We start from the raw sequence: 15,114 nt of genomic DNA on the forward strand, positions 1-15,114 counted from the left end.
CCAGCCGCTCCGCGGCATGTGGGATCTTCCCGGACCGGGGCACGAACCCATGTCCCCTGCATCGGCAGGCAGACTCTCAACCACTGCGCCACCAGGGAAGCCCTATACTGTATTCTTTTAATAACGTAAGCCAGAGAGAATAAAATATTAGGAAAATCATAAGAAAGCAAAAATACGTTTCCCTACTCTACTGTATTTATCTATACCATAAGTTTAAATCATCTTACAAGATGTATCATCTGTCAATACCTACATCACTGTAGATTTTATATACATTATTAATACTAAACCTCAAAAATAAAAATATAATGTGAAAAAGACATTCATATTTATTTACAGGTACAAAAATTCATGCATTGATAATGAAGAAGCAGCAATATGGTTGCTTTAGGGTGGCCTAGTTAATCTATACAATTGCTTCACAGTAGCCTAACCTTTACATTAATGAATGAATTACTATAAATTTTTATGGCATACAGTATAAAATTCATATTAATGATAGAGGATTGGAAACATTGTTACATTTTTTATAAAATGACTTGCCTGTGATATAGGCTGATGTATCAGTTTCTCCAATTACGAGAGAAGCATATTGTATGGTAATGTAATTCTTTGAAAGCAAAGTTATAAAACAGTAAAAAAAAAACCCTAACACATTATTAATTTTATATTAAATACCACTCATCTTATACCTATGTAAGGATAGACAAGTGTCTACATATATTTTATTCATTTATGACATACCTAATTTTATCTTAATTATTTGATATTTCTACGTTATGCGGTTTGTGAGTTTTTCAAATTGTCACAAATCTCCCCCAAATTTTCCAATATATTTACTGAAACAAATCTACATTTATATGGACCCATGAAGTTCAAATCTGTGTTGTTCAAGGGTCAACAGTACATTGAAAAGTTTAAAAAATAGGCTATACAGTTATAAAAGTAGAGAGTATACTTAAGAAACATATTTCTTTAATGGCGAATATGGAAAAGCCCAAAATGCAATTCAAAGTACTTATTTTTACTATAAGCAAAAATATAGATGTTAAATCATTTTCAGATTAAGCTGACACAGTTATTTCACTTCAAATCTAACCTTATTCAACTGAATCTCCTTTGTCAGAACACATTAAACTCAGAATAAATGGATATTTGAACAATTGAATTCAGTGTTATGTGGAGGAAGTGTCCTATTTTTAATATAAAATCAGGAAGAAGTGTTTCTGGTTTATTAAAAAAATCAGTCTACTATACAAAGCTATGAAAATATATCATATTTTATATAAAATTCAAATCACATCAAAGCAATTAATTTAAAAATTGATAAACCATACAACACATGAATGATATTAACTCATTAAGGCACTCTAGATTTTATACCTGCAATAGCTACTGGACATGTGATGAGAATTTATGTATGAATACCTATAAAATATTTATTTTAACATATGCTCTATTAGTTTTTTTCTGAACTTTACATGCTACTTTTCAGAAGTTTATGACTATTTAAAGTAGAAGTTAACATTTTCTTTAATTGACATTGAATTTCATGGTAGAATACAGAAATATTTTTAGTTCTTAGTGCTTACTCAAATTATTATGACTATGCCACTCATATTTTTTTGCAGTGTAATATCTCAGTATAGAAAAGCAATTTTTACTAAATAACATGTTGAAATGATTATTTCTAGTGGTTGAATGGTGCACTCTTATGTATCAGATAAAGTTCTATCTTGTAATAAGAAAATTAAAAAATCTGAAAAAATAGAGGTATAAAATTTTTCTCATTTATAACTAGTCAGCAGTATTAATTATGCATCAAAAGTGTTTAGAAAATTACAAAGTATATTTATTTGTCCAAATGTTATTTTTTAATTAATTGGTTTAATTTTTGAAAAATACTTCTGATTGAAATGAACTCAGTATTTCCAAATTAGGTTTGTGAAATTGCAGAATCATACTGGGTGAATCCTTCGGAATTCAGTTTAGTCAACTAGGACCTTCTGAGGACATAGAAAAAAAAAAGTCATATCTGCTAAGCATAAAGTCAGAAGTCCAAATCTAACAACACAGAAAAAGGAGGCTGTTGTTCTTGTCAGTGCTGAAGATATTGTATGAGTTGGTCTCTTGGAAACATAAAAAAATTAATGTACAAGGAAATAACTGGGATCCACCTGAGATACAGTTTATGGTTATCAGCTGAGCTGTGCCCATGTGCTTAAGGAATGCAGTCTGGGCTGTTCAGGAGAACATTATGAGTGGTGTGATACATATAAGGAACACATTTCCTATGAGTTCTCCAGGCACTTGCTTTCTTTGCTGATCTACTCCCTTTCTACACTCCTAGATGTATGTGTTATGAACTAGAAAATGTGTAGCTAAGACTTTGAAAAGAAATTTAACTCAAAGAGAGGAGTGAACAGGACATACACACATATATGAAATATAACCTGCAAAGTACAATAGATACTAAGTACTCACTCTCATTAGTGTCTGATGTGTATGAATAGATGAATAGTTCAGGCATTGGAGATTCTCTGTTATTAATAAATACATCACTATTCATTGACTTGCTTATCAACTACCATATATGGATATATAGATATATTGCTTGGATGTTACTAATTCCTTTCTTCTTTTAAAAAGCTATCATCTGATCTCTCTCTCTCTTGTTTTATTTGGGGAAAAGAAAGTCAAAATCAGGATCAAGCTCTTCTTAATACTTTTCCTATTACAGATTCTAATTTTTATGTGCCAGTTTCTGGATTTTCTTGCCAGAATCTCCACTCTTCCTCTGTCTTCTAAAAAGTTTTGGATATCATTGTCCAATTGATTATTCTGAGTGATTTTGTCACTCCCTTCATAGAGGGATGATAAGGACCAAAAAAAAAAAAAAAATCCAGACAATAGAAAGTGAAGTAGATTTTGCTTTTTAAAAAAACTCAGGGGCTTCCCTGGTGGCGCAGTGGTTGAGAGTCCGCCTGCCGATGCAGGGGACGCGGGTTCGTGCCCCAGTCTGGGAAGATCCCACGTGCCGCGGAGTGGCTGGGCCCGTGAGACATGGCCGCTGAGCCTGAACATCCGGAGCCTGTGCTCCGCAATGGGAGAGGCCACAGCAGTGAGAGGCCCGCGTACCGCAAAAAAAAAAAAAAAAAAAAAAAAAAAAAAACTCAGTCATTTTAGTCTGCTGAACCTCTGTCTGCTTTTGACCATGAAGAGTAGCTTGCATCAAACAACTCTCCTTGCTGAGAACAATTACAAAATCTGGATAAAACCAACCAAGCAAACAACTGTTTTGAAGGTATTTGAGAGCAACCAAACGAGCCAGGATTTGAAGGGCCATGATTCAAGCAAGAAGAGAAATACTTTATTTTGATCCAGACATTTCCTGTTGCTTATTCTTTGAGTCATCTGGCAATTTGTAGGCATAATAAGGATGAACAACTAAGAAGAAAATAGTGAATCAGGACTTTCAGGAGTCTTAGAGTACCAAAGTGACAAAATTTTGAGTTCAGTTTATTTAGGCAGTCAAGACATAAGGGGCCAATGTTGCTGATAATCAGGAAGATCAGTTTGAAGGCCAAAGAGCAGGAAAATTCTCCCTTGTTTGGGGGTGGGTCAGTCTTTTGTTCTACTCAGGTCTTCAATTGAATAGATGCGTCCACTACATTAAGGAAGGCAATCTGCTTTACTCAGTCTACTAATTTAAATGAACATCTCATCCAAAAACACCCTTATAGAAACATCCAAAGTAATACTTGATCAAATATCTGGGCACTCCATGACCCAATCAAGTTGACACATAAAATTAACCATCACAGAACCCAAGTAAAATTATGCAGCTACAACTCTAACAAGAAGAATTGTCATCAGTCTCATAACATTTGACAGATAGAAATTAAGAGTTATGTATCTGCAAAGAAAAAGAGGTTCTCATAAACATATTAGTCTATCAGTAGAAAACCAGAACTAAAATCAGCCTCAAAATACCTCAATTCTTTATGGGATTATGTTAATCTGCTCTATACTAATTGACTGTCAGCACAAAAGTAAAGCATCTAAGAGAAAAATGATATCATCTAGAGCCATGACAGTTTTTTGTACTCAATGTCCAGCATTGAATAAACAATTGCCAAGAATATCCATATATAGGACAAAATACCAAAAAATCAATAGAAAAAAGCAATAAAACTAACACACAGGTGATACAGCTATTGAAGTTAAAGTTAAAGTTCCCTGGTGGCGCAGAGAGTCCACCTGCTGATGCAGGGGACACGGTTTCGTGCCCCAGTCGGGGAAGATCCCACATGCTGCGGAGCGGCTGGGCCCGTGAGCCATGGCCGCTGAGCCTGCGCGTCCGGAGCCTGTGCTCCGCAGTGGAAGAGGCCACAACAGTGAGAGGCTTGCACACCGCAAAAAAAAAAAAAAAAAAGTAGCTGATTGTATTCTGAAGAAAATAGATGAGGGGAGAATTTCATTACAAAACTGAATTGTAATAAAAAAACAAATTGTAACTTTGAAACTTAACAATATAATAACAAAATAATAACTCAATAGACGTGTTTATCAGCAGATTAGATAAAACAGGAGAGTTACTGAATTGGAAAATAGATTAGTAGAAAATATTACAGGTAAATATGAAGATAAAAAAAGATAACTGATACAGAAAAGAGCATAAGATATATATGAGGTGATGAAAAATTCTGACAAGTTTGTAATAAAAAGTTTAAGAAAAAGAAGCATAAGAATGGGACAGAAACAATATTTGGCATTGCCTGAAGTAGTACTGGTTGAATTTTTTCCCCAACTGTGGAAGGACATCAAGCAACAGATTCAAGTTTCTGTATGAATTACAAACTAGGTAATCACACCTAGACACATTAGAAAGTAATGAAAACCAGTCCAAGCAAATCTTAAAATTGAAATAGATGGAAAAGACACAATATGTTCAAAAGTAAATTTTAATGCTCTCTAAATAAATAATTATGTCAGAAAACATGGAATGATAATACTTTAAGTATTGTGATAAAAATAGCTGTCAATCTAGACTTCTATAACCAGATAAAATATCTTTAAATAAAGGCAGAATAAAGATGTGTTCAGACAAATAATAAAGAGATATTGCTGGGAGACCTGTGCAAAAAGGAATCCCAAGGCAAAGAACTTCAGGCAGAAAAAAATATTATTCCAAATAAACTACAAGAATGTAGAAGGGATTGAAGAACAAAGAAACCTGGTGAATATGTGGTTGATTTAAATTTTCCTTGACTGTATAAAACAGTGTTACCTGTGAAGGTCTACATGTATATAGAAATAAAATATATCAAAAGTGATAAAACCAAAAAAGAGGATAGGGTAAATGGAGTTACAGATTTTTTGAGTCTTTCCGTTTCTGGAAAGTGAAAAAAATTAATAATTTAGAGTATACTCTAGTAAGACAAGGATGCATTTTATTCCTACTATAGTAATTGCCAAAAGAATAAAAAAGTACTCTAAGCTAAAAAATGACATAATAAAGTAATAGAGAAATGTTTGATTAATTTAAAATGAAGCAATGAATGAGAGAAAATGACATAAAAGTAGATAGCAAAATAGAAAACAAATATTAAGATGTCATATTTAAACACAAATATATCAATAATTACATCATATATAAACAGACTAAATACTTCAATTAATAAACAAAGATTGTCAGCTTAGGTAAAATAAAACCGTGTATGCTGACACACCTCATTATAAATATACAGGAATTTTCAAAGAAAAATAATGGAAGATAATAAATAAGATCTCACTAACCAAAAGAAGGCTGGGGTAGCTATACTAATAGTAGGTAAAGTTGATTTTATTGCAAGGGCATCATTTAAGATAGAGGAATATTTCATGATGAGTGTGAAGTTTATGTGCCCTAAAGTTATGACCTCAAAATATATAAAGTGAAAATTGATGGGGCACAAAGAAGAAATAAACAAATTCACAACTATAGTGGGAGTTTTTTTTAAATAGAATCTGATAAAGAACTAGACAAAAAATACATCAGCAAAGATATAGAAATTCTGAACAACACAACAAACTTGATCTAATAGACTTGTATTCAACAATACAAACAACAATTGCAGAATGCACATTCCTTTTAAGTGGTCATGGTACATTTTTAAAAATTGATTTAGTGCTAAGTCACAGGTTGAGTCTCAACAAATTTCAAATGATTGATTCAAATGATTTAAATTTGAAATCTCCTATAACCACAGTGAAATTAAGTAAGGAAGGCATCAGATAAATTTTTACCAAGTTCAAGATTTACCTATAGAGCAATTAATTTTTTACAACTGGACTTTTTAAAATTAAGGACATTTGATTAGAATACTACTGGTCTTAAAATGGCAGCACATGATGATTATGCAATTCAGGCTCATTTGCTGCTGAAAATCTCCCTATATTAAGGGGAAGGAAACAAATTTCTTTATCCTCACAGTTTTAAGACAGTAATATAATAGTATCATTAATTTTTAGAGTGCCCTTACTTAGGAAAGCATTGCATGTTATATAAAAAAAACAATAGAGTACATACTTTATTATAAATCAGAGGGGTGTCTGTGATGAGCCAGGTGACTTTGTGAAAAAGATGAGATTTAAACTGGACCTTGAAGCTGGGTAGTATTGATGAGCAGTCAGTGTGCTAGATATTTCAGACAAGTGTTTCATGTGAACAATTGAAGAGGTGGAAGTACCCTGAGGGTGTTTGAAAGAACCGTTCTGTTTTAGAGGAAAGAAAAAGAACTTCTACTTCTCTTATTCATTATGATGTCTAGACTCTTTTTGCTAAAATGTGTGAGGGGACATAAAAGGACATCTTGTTTAGCCAAATTTAAAGAGGAATTTATTGACTATATCTAAAAATCGACTTGGTTTGTAGATTTCACTTAGAGACTTCAATACTATTAATATAACCTCAAATGATCAATTCTTTTCATATAATAGGAAACATCTTGTTTGACTCAGCATACAACTTTGGAACAAATGTACCCAGAGAATTCCTACAGAATCACACAGTCCAATCTCTCAGCCAGTGAGATGAGGTCCCAAGCAAATTATCCTCACCTTATGTTTGTGCCTGCTTCTACGTTCTAAATATCACAATACAACCCAAATATGGTCAAAATCCTCTGAAAGATTATAAAATGCAACATCTTTGTATCCCTCTCTTATTGTATAACATTGGTTATAAGAAAGTAGTTCCTACATAAGCCTTTTAAAATCATAGGGGAAAAGTAATATTTTTCTATCTAGAGCAGTTCTTTTTAACCTTCTCTCGGGACACAGACAACTTTGAAAATCTAATGAAAGCGATAGAAACTCAAGAAAAATGGAAATTTACAAATAATCACATACGGTGTCATAATATATTAGGAGTTTAAGAGTCTTTAAAAGTCGATCCTTAGACCTCAGCCTTGAACCCCTGATCTATAGAGGCTTTGTATTTTCTCTGTCTGCTTCTTCAGCCCCTTAGAAAAAAGAAAATGTTTTATAGCATTAAGAACAAAACCCTTCCTTGGCTTAAAAATAGCAGCTGTAATTTTAGTCACTGATCTTGTTTAATGTGTCTGGAAGCTAGAAGCAATGGAAAAATGATACAAGAACAAAAATTATACTTATAAAAGTTTTCTGTTTTTCAGAAGAGTTTATTTTTGTAAAATGCAGTTTTGCACAAAACTCAACATGATGTTTTTATTCAAAAGAAATTGTAATCGGTTTACCAACTCATAATATTCAGAGACAAGTTGTTTGGGTTATGCATTTTTAGAGAAGTTAATTCTTAAATCATGGGAATATATTATTTCCCAATAAAGTTATCTATCAATTTATTTTTCAGTAAAATAACATGAGAGTTTAGAAGTGAGAGAAACTGTTTCCTTTTGTGCAACTCTACTAACTATCCCCACCAAAATAGGATTATCAACATAACCTTGATAAATGTTTTCAAAAAAATTAAGATTGAGTTGTAGGTCATTAAAATAACTTCATAATGTTGTCTAATTTTAAATTATATTTATTGAAAAATTTAGAAAATGAAGAGAGGTACACAATAATAAGGGGCATTATCTGCAATTCCATCACCTAGAGATAACAGCTATAAACATTTGATGTATATAATTTAAGATATATTATGTATCAATATAAAGATATTAAAAGAGATAATACAGGCATGAAAAATAACACAGAATTTTTTTAATTGAAATATACTTGTTATATAATATTGTGTAGTTTCAGGTGTACAGCAAAGTGATTCAACATATGCATATATGTATATCTATTTTTAAAATTCTTTTTCATTGTAGTTTATTACAAGATAGGGAATGTAGTTCCCTGTGCTATAAGTAGATCCTTGTTGTTTATCTATTTTATATATGGTAGTGTGTATCTTTTAATCCATATTCCCAATTTATCCCTATGCACCCCCCCCTTCCCCTTTTGGTAACAATAAGTGTGATTTCTATGTCTGTTAGTCTTTGTGAATAAGTTCACTTGCACATTTTTTTAGATTCCACATACGTCTCTGATTTATTTCACTTAGTATGATAATCTTGGCATTTGTATTCTTTTTTTATGACTGAGTAATATTCCATTGTATATATACACCACAACTTCTTTATCCACTCATCTGTCGATGGACACTTAGGTTGTTTCCATGACTTGGCTACTGTAAATAGTTCCTCTATGAATGTTGGGGTACATGTATCTTTTCAAGTGAAAGCTTTTGTCTTTTCTGGATATACGTCCAGGAGTGGGATTGCTGGATTATATAACAACTCTATTTTTTAGTTTTATGAGGAAATTCCATACTGTTCTCTATAGTGACTGTACCAGTTTAGATTCCAGCAGTGTAGGAGGTGTAGAACCCTCCTACCAGCAGTGTAGGAGGGTTCCTTTTCCTCCACACCTTCTCCAGCATTTATTATTTGTAGACTTTTTAATAATGACCATTCTGACTGGTGTGAGATGATACTTCATTGTAGTTTTGATTTGCATTTCTTTAATAATCAGCTATGTTGAGCATCTTTACACATGCCTCTTGGCCATCTGTATGTCTTCTTTTGAGAAATGTCTATTTAGGTCTTCTGCCCATTCTTTAATTGGGTTGTTTGTTTCTTCATTGTTAAGTTGTATGAGCTGTTTATATATTCTGAAAATTAAGCCTTTTTCGGTCACATCATTTGCAAATATTTTCTCTCATTCTGAGGGTTGTCTTTTTGTTTTGTTTAAGGTTTCCTTTGATGTGCAAAGACTCATGTTTGATTAGGTCCCATTTATTTATTTTTGCTTTTATTTCTATTGTCTTAGGAGACAGAGAATGTTGTTTTGAACCTGCATTTTAAATGTCTTCAGAAATGTCTAAAATTTAATCCATACTCCCTATTATCATCGAAAAAAATACAAGGAAGTTTGAAGAAAAATTTAATAAATCCTTTGCCATTTTCACTCCATCTCTCCTCTGAATAGCCTTTTACACTTGTATATGTTTCCCTGAACTGACATCAGGATATAAACAATTGTATACACTTACACAAATTACTGTTTCTGTAAATGTTCACTTTATAAAAATAGATTTTTAACATAAATTTTCACCTATTACTTTTTTTTTCATTATAAGGAATCTTAGGTTAAGATGTATAGATGTTACAAATCATTAACAGTATGTTAAAACTTAGAGTTGTTTGAATATATGTATAATTTACTCACAAATATATATATATATACATACATAGATACATACATATATAGACACACACGTTACATACATATGCACAAACACACACACACATATTGATCTAAGTAGGTGACCACTAAGGAATATTCCAGTCAGGGGTTGCCAAAAAGTACTGCCTTAACATCTTTAAATGTATCCTTAAAAAAGTATTTATTTATTTAAGGTAGATTCCTAGGGAATGGGTTACTGGATAAAGTATTTTAAGCATTCTTTGTTTATTTTATTATTTATTTCCCATTTTTCAAGCTTTTTACAGTTTTTAGAGTTATGTATTAAAGTATCTCCCCAGTCTCATAGGTTAGAGTAATTTAATATTTTCATTCTGATGGATGAATATATGTGGGTAACATGTACATCTCTGTTTTCAAGTGAGGTTGAGCATGTTTCTTTTGTGTGCGATTCATTTGGCTGTTCTCTTCTGGAAATTTTACAAATATTTTTGTCATATTTGTAATCATTTGCTTTTGTTGTTTTTATTTCTTAAGTCAAATTATTGGTGTTTATTAGACACTTTAGGTACATAAAAATTTTTATCATTTCTTTATTTTTATATCATTGTATTTATTTTCTTTTTTCCATTTAAAAAGTTCTAATTCCTATATTAAATTTGTAATTTGAACTAAGAAAAGTTGCATAAATCTTTTTCTCTTTCCTAATTCCAGAGCATAGACATTTTAATTCTATCTTCCTGCTCCTTTCTTTGGAGTTTCTGTTGTAAAATTATTTTAACTTTCTCTCATTTTAAAGGCATTCTATATTAGTCATTTAAAATTTATTATATATCAGTAAATGCTATTTACATTTACCAATTTTTATCAACTTCTTTGCATCCATTTTCTTTGGATTCAATGCTTTTCCAGCTAAAATTCATCTTTTAGTAATTTATTTCACATGCTGCCTAAAATTATCATCTTGTTGTTTGTTTTACTCTCACTCTATATTACTGTTATTTTAAGTAAATACACAATTCTAGTTCTTCGAATGTTCTTTTTTCTAGCATTTTGAAGGTGACCATATTATAGAACAGAATGGAAATGTTATAAATGTTAATTTTAAAATTAATTCAACTAAAATAAGTGGGTATGTAAAGAGCAAGGAAGTTGAATACTTTCCTAACATTGCTGGGTTGTCTGATGATATTGGTTAATGAATGAAGAAAGAAAGTCTTAAGAAGGTTATTCAAAATCATGGAGGACTTATGCTTTCATAATAATTTATTAGGTAACTCAGACTAAGTCTTATACTTTAAAAAAATTAGAAAATCTGGAAAAATATATAGAAAACATCTGCTTGAAATTATTGATAACTAATACGATGATGAAGGGGGATTTGGAGGAGAAAGTTTAAGGAAGTATAACAAATTTTGATTAGTGAGATAAAATACAAATATGTATCTAAATTTTGTGTCCTCCTTCATTTTCAGGACTCAACTCTTCTGTCATTTCTGGAAGTTTGCAGCTATTGTCACTTATGTATCACCTCACTCTCATATTTTTTAGCTTTCTTCTGGAAATCCTAGTAGAAATAGGCTGAATGGTCTTCATTTATCTTCTATATCTTTTAAAATCTCCCACTTATTTCCATTCCTTCTATATTTTTCATAGTTTATTCTGGATGTTTTTCTCATATTTTGTCCGTGTCCTGAATTCTTTCTTTAGTTTTAATTTACTAATTAATACATTCATTGTGTTTTTCTTTCAATAACTTTAATTTTTACTTATAGAAATTTAATTTTGTTCTTTCACAAAATGCCTCTTTTTGCCTCCATAATGTCGTGCTCTGGTTTTATGGTCTTAATATATTAAACGTGTACTGCTTCTTTTAAGTTCTTCATTTTTTTTTCTGGTTCTTTTTTTTGTTGACTTTCCTCATAAGGGTTTGTCCACTTATGTGGCTTGCAATTTTCTGTAGTGATTTTGTTATTATCAGGAATTGCATTCCGTGGGAGTTCCTTGTCTTCTGAATTCATACATAGAGTTTAAAATTGAACCTTCCTGGATCCTAGGGTTTTTTCAGTTGTGTGCCAGGCTTTACATTAGCTTTGGGTCCTGTACTATGTGTGAATGTATACTCTGCACCCACACAGTTCCATAGCTAGATTAATGGTTAGAGTTTTTGTTGTTTCCATTTAATATATGGGACAATCCTTCAAGGTCCTAGGCTTTAAGCAAAAGTGTTCAACTCCAATTCCTCACCTGTATAGTCCTGAGTTTCCTATTCCAATATGGTTGACAACCCCAGAACTCAATCCCTTAGGACTTCCTCCTAGTTTGATATCACTGTGGACCACTTTGATTTCAGCAGTAATTGTTTCAAGTCCTCCTTTATTTCCAAACTTGCAGATTCAATCTCAGCTATTCATTCAACTAAAAAGAAAAATATTCAGCCTTTCTATGGATATGAAGTGGAAGATGGAAGTTTTCCCATATCATCATTAGATAGCCCTATTGACCTGATGTTTTCTCTGAGAAGCTTCCCTTGTTTTTCTAGATGTCCTTCAATTTTCCCAGGCAAACATGAATACAAATCCTCTTTGTAACTGTACACATTCTCACTACAGCCTAATAACTTACAATATGTATTCTAGTGGTAACATTTTTCCCATGCTTAATATTTATTCTTAGCATAGTAAATTAGGAGACCATACATGAATGCATATATATATCAGTGATTTATACCTGCCTAACACTGTATTCATTTCCATTATTACTTACCAACATATGAGTATAATAAAATAAACAGAAGAACATGGATATAAGTACACTATTTTCCTCATTCTTACAACAAATATTTATTGAATGGCTACTATGTACCAAGCACAATTTCAGGCACTTAAAATGAATCAGTGAATAAAACAGAAGATCTATTCTTATAACTTATTTGTTTCATGCTAATGAAAAAAAAATTAAAACAAAAATTTCTTGCTTTGGGAAAGTGACATTGGACAAAAGAAGTATGACATCCATGCAAGTATGTTTAGATCCCCTTCTTTCAAAGAGCAGGAGTGTGATCTACCATTTATCCTTTTGCTGGCTCTCCTAGATTGATCCTTTCACTATCATTGGTATTTTTATGTTGATGAATGATAATGAAGTTTAAGTAGCTTTTGGTGTTTTTACAGCTTGGACAATGGAGTACCTTTGGAACCCTGGAAGTTACAGCTCAGACTGAATCATAAACAAAGGCGTTCTCAGTGGTGGCAGAAGAAGATTTTGAAATCCTTATAATCCCTGCAAAGAATTATGCAAAGTTGAAATCGGTATGACCGTATCTAATCTATGTATTAACACAATATGGGTATAAATTAACACTAAGTTTTGTCTCTGTAGGCAGAAGATGTCCATATCTCTTTTATATTTTAATTTGTCTTGAACTGGAGACCATAAAAATATGATATATTTGATGAATATCACTTAAGTCTCCTATGAGTAGTTGAAGTGGAAAGGTCTCTATGGATATAATTTGTTATATGTTTGAGTGAATTTGGTTTTCCATGAATTTAAAATTCATCTGTTCATTCACTTATTCACTCTTTCATTCATTCAACAACTGTATGTTTTGGGTGTCAACAGCATGTCATGTATGAGGGATACCAGAATGATCAGAGATCTCTAAACCTCTACAGTCTACCTTAGGAAGAACAAATACTTGAGCATTATCTGAACACTATTTCATATGTATAACATACATCGAGACTGAGAGCTGCATGAGTAGGTGATCAGAACTTAATTCTGAGCCCCTAATTCTGCTGCATTAGGATAACTTATTTTCTTCAATTTTAACAATTTATTCTCTTTTAGTCAAATCCCCAAATTCCCCTCTCTTCTATTTCTTCTCCCCTGGATGGAAGAAGAAGTTTGTATAAATGATGGATTGGGAGCCCACCATGGTCATGCTCTGTCAGCTCCTCTTGATAGGGTTTAACAATGGTACAGGTGCTGCAGAGCACTGGCATCAGTCACAGTGAGGTGCTCATGCTGGAGGGAGATGAGGAGACATCCATCTTCTTGATTTAGGTCTTTAATAGTTGGGATTTCTTTAGATAGAGTGGTCTCAGTGTTGGTGATACAGAAGACTTTCCTAGGATTCAACTTCCTTCCAAATCTCTGGTTTCAGAGTGTCTGGCTTAAAAAAAAAAGTTTCATATGTTTGTTTTTATTTTCAAAATGTCAGTATCATTTATTTGGTATTATCAAATACAACTTTTGAGTGTAGTCTTGACTATGATAGGTTTTTTTTTTAATGCTAAAACATTTATAGGAGGCTAAAAATACTTTGAAAGGGGAAAATATTTTAGTAGCAGATCTGAAGATTAAAATTTCAGTATGGTTATGTGGTCACGCTCCTATAAAATTCAAATACATTTTATACTAAGTTACATCCATATAACCTTTATTTTTCTTTTACTGCCATTTATCTATCTTCTATATTTTTACCTTTTTTTAAAAAAATTATGTAATATAAAATTTGATAAGGACTTTTTTTCAGGAAAAAACAAAACTGAAAAATAAAAATAAGGTGAAATTAATCTGTAAGTGTCCATATTATACGGAGTGGCCTACTTTATCCATATATGAGCTAGTTACACTCACTTAATGGAAAAAATTTCCTCCAGGTCATGGTGAGTTTAAAGTAATTTTGGATTATTTCCTTTATATTACATTACATTATTGGAATTTGCAATTTTTCATAGATTTAATATTTTATATAATATTTCTTCACATGTGTTTCTCTAATATATTAAATGTTACCTTTCAATTGGACATTTAGATTGTTGCTTTTTAAATTAAAAATCATTCTGTATTGACTTGAAGAGTGATCTCAGAAGTTGACTTACTTCCACATCCTCCTATTTCTCCCCACAGTCCCTACCTTTCTTGCCCCACCCTAGTAGTCAATGTAAAGACGAAACTATAAAGGATAAAGGTTGTGAGAAGTTACAGTCATTTTTTTTTTCTTTTTTCCTGGTAGAGCACCTACTTTAGCTGCATGTTTGCTTATCTGTACACATTATCAGGGGAAAATATCATTATAGAGAATAGATAAGACTGAGGTAAGGAGTAGCAGCAGTGAAGTTGCCTACATTTCCAATATTCAGTGTGACAATGATGCATGCATTTCCTGGGTTATGTATATACAAAATGTGTAGGTGGCATTGAGTCATTTTGTACAATATTTCCATTTATGAGAAGCATACTAAATAAGAGATGCCAGCTGCTATTTACTGATGTTTGTGTCCCACAAAATTCATATGTTGAAGCTTTATTCACTAAGATTATGTTATTTGGATGTGGGACATTTGGCAGGCAATTAAGTCATGAAAGTGGAGCGCTCGTGAATGACAT

The 15,114-nt window shown here is 32.0% G+C and overlaps 1 protein-coding gene across 1 annotated transcript in view; it reads left to right on the plus strand.

Moving 5' to 3' along the window:
• CNBD1 (cyclic nucleotide binding domain containing 1) overlaps positions 1-15,114 on the plus strand; it is a 409,277-nt gene that overhangs the window by 338,107 nt on the left and 56,056 nt on the right. The window contains 2 exon segments of the mRNA XM_033842861.1: positions 12,891-13,028; positions 14,258-14,390. Of these exon segments, the coding sequence (XP_033698752.1) occupies positions 12,891-13,028; positions 14,258-14,390 (271 nt within the window).

Source organism: Tursiops truncatus, chromosome 17 (genome assembly GCF_011762595.2).
Source record: "Tursiops truncatus isolate mTurTru1 chromosome 17, mTurTru1.mat.Y, whole genome shotgun sequence".
In the NCBI taxonomy this organism is placed as follows: Eukaryota; Metazoa; Chordata; class Mammalia; order Artiodactyla; family Delphinidae; genus Tursiops; species Tursiops truncatus.